We start from the raw sequence: 7,133 nt of genomic DNA, 5'->3' as shown, positions 1-7,133 counted from the left end.
GAAAGTCCGCACAAGTGAATGAAGTGAGAGTGTGTTCGATCAGGGCTGGCAACTGCAACCATTCATAGACAAGAAAGTTAAAAACCAGGCTGTCCATATGTAGTTGACTGCATCACGACTTGTTCAGTGGCTATTATTAACTCTACAAAACCCGTGAAAGAGTCAAACCGGTTCCCCCATCAAAACGTGGCTCAAGCTGGGTAGATTAGAACTAATGATCGGTGGTTGCCGTCTTGCCGACCCAAGGCCAAGGCCAAGGGTCCCCTAGCTAACCCGCCCCTTCTGTCCTTTTCCCATCTCTCTCTCCCTCTCTCGTCCATTTTCCTAACAACCACCTCCCAACCATCTACTCACCACACTCTTTGAATGCTAGCTAGCTCTCTTCCTCTTTTCCCCCTTTAAATACACACGCACACATCTACCCTTTTACCTCTAGAACACTGACAGACATCTCTCGGCTCTTGCTCTCTCTGAAACACAGAGAAGAGACAGAGATACACACACATGGCACCAGTAGCTTCATTCCCTGATTATGATACTTTCAAGACCGTGTGTGTCATGGACGCTTCAGGCCGTCTGGGTTCCAGCCTTGTGGATCGTCTCTTGCAAGGGGGCTATACCGTTCACGCTGCCGTCCAGAACCATGGTTAGTCTTCATCCCCATCTTCCTTCTTTCCTTCTTTCTTTCTTTCTTTCTTTCTTTCTTTTTCTCATCTTGTTTGTTTTTTTTTGTATTGTTTTATTTTAGGTGATTTGCAGGCGTTCAAAGGAATTTCTTCTGATAACGACAAGAATCTGAAGGTGTTCCACGCGGATCCATTCGACTACCAGAGCATCATGGACGCCTTGAAGGGCTGTTCAGGCTTGTTCTACACCTTCGAGCCTCCCCAGGACCAATCCACCTTCGATGTACGTCTCGCATTAACCCCTGTTCCTATTCATTTACAACACTACTCAGTACTCATTCTTCATTTATCCATTCACTGTTGACACAGTGACTCCTGCTTCGTCAATTATGAATTTATGATTCACGGAGAGATTCAAGGAGAGGATTTATTTGGCATTACAAAGTTCATTACAACTAGCATGGACTATGGACTATGGAATTGGGAATCCTGTTGTGTTAAATGTAAATTTGTGAGGAATTGGGAATCCTGTTGTGTGAGGAGCAGATCCGGTGTCGGGAGGGAGACGCTATGTATGAGTCTGCCATATACGTTAATTGCCAGCTGGCATAGTCCAGCCAGCTTATCATGTTCTAATAGTTAACCTCCAGTGGCCTTAATTAACGCGTCGTTGTTTCTTGGGGTTTGTTGCAGGAATTTATGGCGGAGGTGGAAGTGAGAGCGGCGCACAACGTGTTGGAAGCGTGCGCACAGACGGATACGATAGACAAGGTTGTATTCACGTCGTCTGTGACGGCCGTTATCTGGAGAGAAGATCGCAAGTCATCTTCAGATTTCGATGAACGGAACTGGAGCGACGTCAATTTCTGCCGGAAGTTCAAGGTACACATCGTCGGACCGACCATACTCGTTCCAACTTCCAAGTCCAATGGTAAAGGGTATTCTAGTAATTAAATCGAATTGACGAGTTCCGTTTGGTTGGTTGCATGACATGCAGTTATGGCATGCACTGTCGAAGACGATGGCGGAGAAGACAGCATGGGCCCTGGCGATGGACAGAGGACTGAACATGGTGTCCATAAACGCGGGGCTATTGATGGGCCCAGAACTATCGATCACCAATCCCTACTTGAAAGGAGCGGCTGAGATGTATGAAGATGGAGTATTCGTGACCGTTGATCTGAGGTTCTTGGTGGACGCCCACATCTGCGCCTATGAGGACATCTCCACCTACGGGCGTTATCTGTGCTTCAACCATGTTATCAACCGCCCAGAAGACGCCTTAAAGCTGGCCCAGATGCTGACGCCGTCCACGGCCTCCGCCCTACCTCCAAGGTACAGTGGGTTTTTTTATTGAGGGGTAATTATGTCTTTTAACATAAAGAAAAAGATGAAACCCCCAAAAAAATTTAGATAATCAAAGTTAGTTGGATCCGTCTGGCATTAATACGATTAATCAAGTTCGAGCACTAGTGTGTATTTGTGGGACCCATCTGATTAATTGATTGATGTTGTTGATGTTACAATCAACGTTGGTGTGGTGTGGTGTGGCTGGCACGTGTACAGCTGGGAGGATACGAGAATATTGGAGCAAAGGATCAGCAACAAGAAGTTGAGCAAGCTGATGGTGGATTTCGAGAGTGGAATCCAAGTGGAATGAATGTCAAAGAGGTGAATATGATGATAGCGCGGCAAGTCCGAAATCAAATCAACGGCTTGGAAGCGTATACGTCACCAAGTAGTTCCCAACAGAAACAAGCTTTGTAACATCCTATTATTAATATTTTTTATATTTTCAATAAATAAATCGATCGTGAACATTACCATGTATGTAACATGTTTATGACGAGCTAAGTGTAATGTATTGGCAAAAGCCCTCTTCTATTAATATGTATACATGTGGCACCGATAAGATTTCAACACGTGGCATGATTCAAGGGAAGAATTCACCACTAGAACAAAAAAAAGGACCGGATCCAGTAATCACAACAGAGTAATTAAGCATATCAAATGAACATTTGATAAATATTTTGACAACTCTCAAAAAGTGAGTATTAATCTTTTTCAATGATATGCGGGGGTATTTTAAGGGACAAGTATTGTTTTCAAAATTGGATCGGATTGGACGGTCGGACCAGAAAAACCGGGAACCGGTTAGGTCAGGTGACCGGTTCTGGTTTTCCTCAAAATTGGATTTTCCATAAAAATAGTTGATTTTGGTTAGTAAACTGTTGGTTCGGGCGGTTAATCGTTCGAACTATTTGAACGGTTTTGATCGGTTTTCATTTTTTAATTTTTTTTAGTTTTTTGTTAGAACGGGCTGATCATTCAATTCGAATGGTTGGACCGTTCGACCTAATAACCAGACTCCTAACCGATTCGATCTCCGGATCGATTTTAAAAATCATGATAACAAGTGTCAAACAAATTTTTTAAATACTCATTTAACTACTTACAACGTCGTGCCTACAGAACGGAAAAAAAAACAGGGACTATGAACTTCTGAAGTTTGCATAAGAGATAAAATAAAAATGACAAAAAACTGTCTGATTATACACAACTCTCCTAGTTTGGACAATGAAGGTGGATAGTTTTAGCCAATTTTATTTGTAATAACGGTTTCAGGGCCATGACCAAATCAACTAGCTAGGGGCGTAGGTCATGGTTTAACCAATTTAACTAAATATTTCTGTTATCTAAATATGTGTTTGGTTCTGTGACCATTTATTAAATAAATGTTTGTACTTGATTTGGCATCAAAACTGAGAAAAGTGGTTGATAAACCATTTATTAAGAACTAAGCATCATTAGGTGCCACATCTGTGGAACAGTAAATAAACGTTTTACCGTTGGGGGAAGCATTAAAATGAAGTTTCTCCCAATGGTTAGTGTGCACATAAATCAAAACCAACTTTTATCAATGCCGATGCATACGAATTGGTATAATGAGATAAATGCTGGCATGGTGATGACATAGCACCGTTTACCAAAACACCTCTCATGAAACACCCACAGAACCAAACATACGCTAAGTGGGAGTTTGGCATCGATGTCGTTTTCTAATAAAACGATGCCACGTAGGCACCACATCAGAAAAAGCGGTGCTTTAGAAAATGGCCTCTTATTTGGTATTGTTTTTTAGAAAAAAAAAACATTGTTTCAGACCACACTTTGGAAATCGAGAAAGTGTGATCTAAATCAATGCCAAATTCGATGTTTTCTCAAAAAACAGCTTGTTGCTACTAATGGTGCAATGATGTAGCATCATCTTGGATGTTGGATAATATGACCAATGCTAAAAATGGTCATACAACACTAGTACCAAACAAAACCAATGCTATTTTCCTAGAAAACAGCCTATGTGGCAGCACCACTTCCAAACAAAAAATAAGCATCGTTTTCTCACACATGCCCAACACTGTTTTTATGAGACCGATGCCAAACACCTAGTAAATAAACAGTGGGATAGGGACAGAGGTTAATCTATGCACATGGGCCAGGGATTAGCCACCTGATCAATTACGAGAAACTTTTTCTTTTTCTTTTTTTTTTTGGTGAAGAATAATGAGAAGACTGGATTTCATTCTCAATGGAGGGGGAGGGAATGGCCATTCACTCAAAACCATTCCACCAGGAATGTATATGGGTTCTGGTTCTGCCCAACCAAACAGTTAGAATTGAAATCTAATTCCAGACCCCTATTCCCACGAACAAAACGGGCCCTAAGATTCAAGGACTTGTGGTTCAAAGCTGAAAGGGATCAGGCATGACTCAACCAGTAGCACTTACGGTTGCATTTCAACTTTCAAGGCTGCAATTCTGAAAATTAAGATTCAAAAACTACTTTCTTCCCCTTAAGATATCTCTTTAAACATGCATGCATGCAGCATGCTTGAGTGTAGAGCCTCCTCCAAAGCCTTTGGAATCCTAAATACTGGAGATAACTGTGGCATACTCAGTTTTAACAGGGGAAAGGAATAAGTGATCATCTCAATTTTACTCTTTGTGTAATGGTAAAATCTCTGGCTTACAAGCATGAAAAAACATGGATTTGAATCGGGAAGTAGTCGCTTTATGCAAAAGATGCCAAACGTTGGGATCAAAATTCAGGAGGGAGGATGTTTCTGAAACTAGGTATTTTACAAATTCTACTAAAATTGATTCTTAATTAGAAACAGTAAAAGGATTGATGAAGAAAACCCAACTTAAATTCATAAGCCACATATGGCAAAGATGTCAAAAATAGATGGAAGAGAGGCGATGCCATTGTTAATTGAGACTGCATTAATTTTTGTCCTTGACCAGCTTCAACAACCGGACATGGTTGTCCCCAAAACAATTTTTAAGAGTTAATAGTCCATGACAGTATTGTGTAATATATAGGTAATATGGTGACAGGCATGAGCTTACTGCACAATATTGTGTAATAGTAGTCCATGACAATATTGTGTAATAATAGTTAATAGAGTTTACTGCACCTAATTGTTAAATATATCCTTATCAATAATTTTCCCTAGAATTTAGTAAGGGAGATGGAGATGTGATAGAAGCTTGGGCTATGTTTGGTTTGAAGGAAAAAGTAGGGAAAGATAAGGAAACCTTTATAAAAGAAATTTCCCTAGAATTTAGTAGGGGAGATGGAAATGTGAATATGTGACAGAAGCTTAGGCTATGTTTGGTTTGAAGGTAAGAGAACATAGCCTTGGGTTTTGGGGGAGAGAAAGAGAGTAGTTAAAGAATTAATATGATAGAGCGTAGAGGTGGAGAGGTTGATGGAGATGGACCAAACTCCACTAATCCAAGTGGTGAAAAGAGGAATACATGTAAGTGGACAAATTTGCTAAGCTAACTATTGTCTCATTTGACCCGCATGAGAGATCGACCCAGCAACACATCATGATCCTGTGATAAAAGGACAGATGGCAAGTTATGGCCTTATGGGCACTGTAGGCATATACACGGAACCGTACTTACACTGAAAATTATTAACTTGTTCTTCAAACAGGTTCAAATACCACCAAGGTTTTTAAAACCCGACTGGACATGGAACTATGACTGATTTTTGGGTTGAATGGTTCAATCATTTGGTTCGAATCGATGGCCCGTTCTGATTTAAAAAAATAAAACAATGAAAGCGATTAACAATTGTTGTCTGGGTTGACGGTTCGACCACCTAGGTCATTGAATCGCTGATCAAATCAATTGTTTTTAACGAAAAAACAGTTTTAGGGTGAAATGAAATTGGTTACTTGACCAGTTCCCGGATTTTCTGATCCAGTTTTGAAAACCATGTATACCACTGATTTATGGTTAGAAGTTAAAACAACAAAACAGATCTTAATTAAGTGCTTTTTGCCATTTGACAAAACCTTCCAACTAATGAGACCTCCATCGTCAATCATTAAAGAAGAAAGACGGATCCACCCCACCACTCTTTAAGGCTTCAAGCAAGTGTACCTCCAATTGACCAGATTATTAGTCTAAAGGCTTCGCCATCAGTTTAAGTGAACTTGGTCAATAGCTATTTATTTAAGAGAACAACTAAGGTATCTAGAGGCGTTTTTAAATAAATAGCAAATGCATCATCACATTGACCATATTATGGTTCATGAATGTATTAATGAGGTTTGGTATTGAAGATAAGTATACATAGGTACGAGGGTACTTTTATTAGTAGGATCCAGGCAAGTTCTGAAGATATTTCTATTCTGCCAGTTTTTGGGTTCAGAACAAGTTGATAGATTTTCAATACGGAGGTATAGATGATGCAGAGACTCATCCGGGGATTCTCACTTGTTCTCTCTTGCATTTAAGCATCAATTATCTTGTATGGTTAACAATCCCTCTCAATGCACAGTGATACCTAACTTCGCCCATTTAAGCCAGTTCTTTAAAACCGGCCTGGATGTTGAACCGCTTTTCCTTTCGAGATCAATGGATCAGCTGTTCAACCTTCTGGGTCAATGAGTAAACCCTTGATGCCATTGTTACAGAAATTTTCAAAAACAAAAACAAAAATATTTCATACAAGAAAACTGATGATCCGGTAAATGGGTCAGATGGGTCAATGATTCAGCTGTCTAGGTTAATAGGCCATTGATCGAATCAATGTTTTTTTTTAGCATAGACTGTATAGTGGGTTAAAGGTTGACCCAAACTGGAATTGTGACCTGAACATGGTCCGACCAGCTGGGTCAACAACAGGTTGAAAGAATTGATTTAAACTGCTTGAGTTCTAAGAATTCAAAAAAAAAAAAAAAAAAAAAAACCATGTTCTAGAACCACAAGTCTCGAACTGAATTAGATGATCTGGTGTTTGAACACACATTATATGTTATGCATAATGGATAATGTAAATGCCGAGAGAACCGGTTGAATCCTTGGTTTAAAATAGATATGTACATCACTGCCTTACGCCTTGCCTCTCCAAGACCCAAAGGTTCCAAACCCAACTGTCTCGCCTCTGCATTCAGTCTTTTAGGTAATACCTCAACCCTGATGATCAAG

General features: G+C 40.1%; 1 protein-coding gene across 1 annotated transcript; it reads left to right on the top strand.

Annotated features, from left to right (window-relative positions):
- Window positions 1-415: 415 nt before the first annotated feature.
- LOC104585636 (cinnamoyl-CoA reductase-like SNL6) lies at window positions 416-2,548 on the top strand. The gene is made up of 5 exons (XM_010242585.3): window positions 416-646; window positions 749-909; window positions 1,320-1,508; window positions 1,624-1,961; window positions 2,193-2,548. Exons 1-5 carry the CDS (start codon window positions 505-507, stop codon window positions 2,284-2,286), a joined length of 924 nt encoding a protein of 307 aa, XP_010240887.1. The 5' UTR covers window positions 416-504; the 3' UTR covers window positions 2,287-2,548.
- The last annotated feature ends 4,585 nt before the right edge of the window (window positions 2,549-7,133 follow it).

This window comes from Nelumbo nucifera, chromosome 1 (assembly GCF_055504915.1).
Source record: "Nelumbo nucifera cultivar China Antique chromosome 1, China Antique-T2T, whole genome shotgun sequence".
NCBI classification, from domain to species: domain Eukaryota; kingdom Viridiplantae; phylum Streptophyta; class Magnoliopsida; order Proteales; family Nelumbonaceae; genus Nelumbo; species Nelumbo nucifera.
This window is presented reverse-complemented; position numbering and strand designations above follow the sequence as displayed.

What these genes read in the sequence shown, in the direction of transcription:
- LOC104585636 (XM_010242585.3), top strand. Translation starts at nt 505, where the DNA reads ATGGCACCAGTAGCTTCATTCCCTGATTATGATACTTTCAAGACCGTG. An exon ending in CGCTGCCGTCCAGAACCATG is followed by an intron (nt 647 to 748) that starts GTTAGTCTTCAT and finishes GTTTTATTTTAG; the next exon opens with GTGATTTGCAGGCGTTCAAA. An exon ending in ATTTCTGCCGGAAGTTCAAG is followed by an intron (nt 1,509 to 1,623) that starts GTACACATCGTC and finishes CATGACATGCAG; the next exon opens with TTATGGCATGCACTGTCGAA.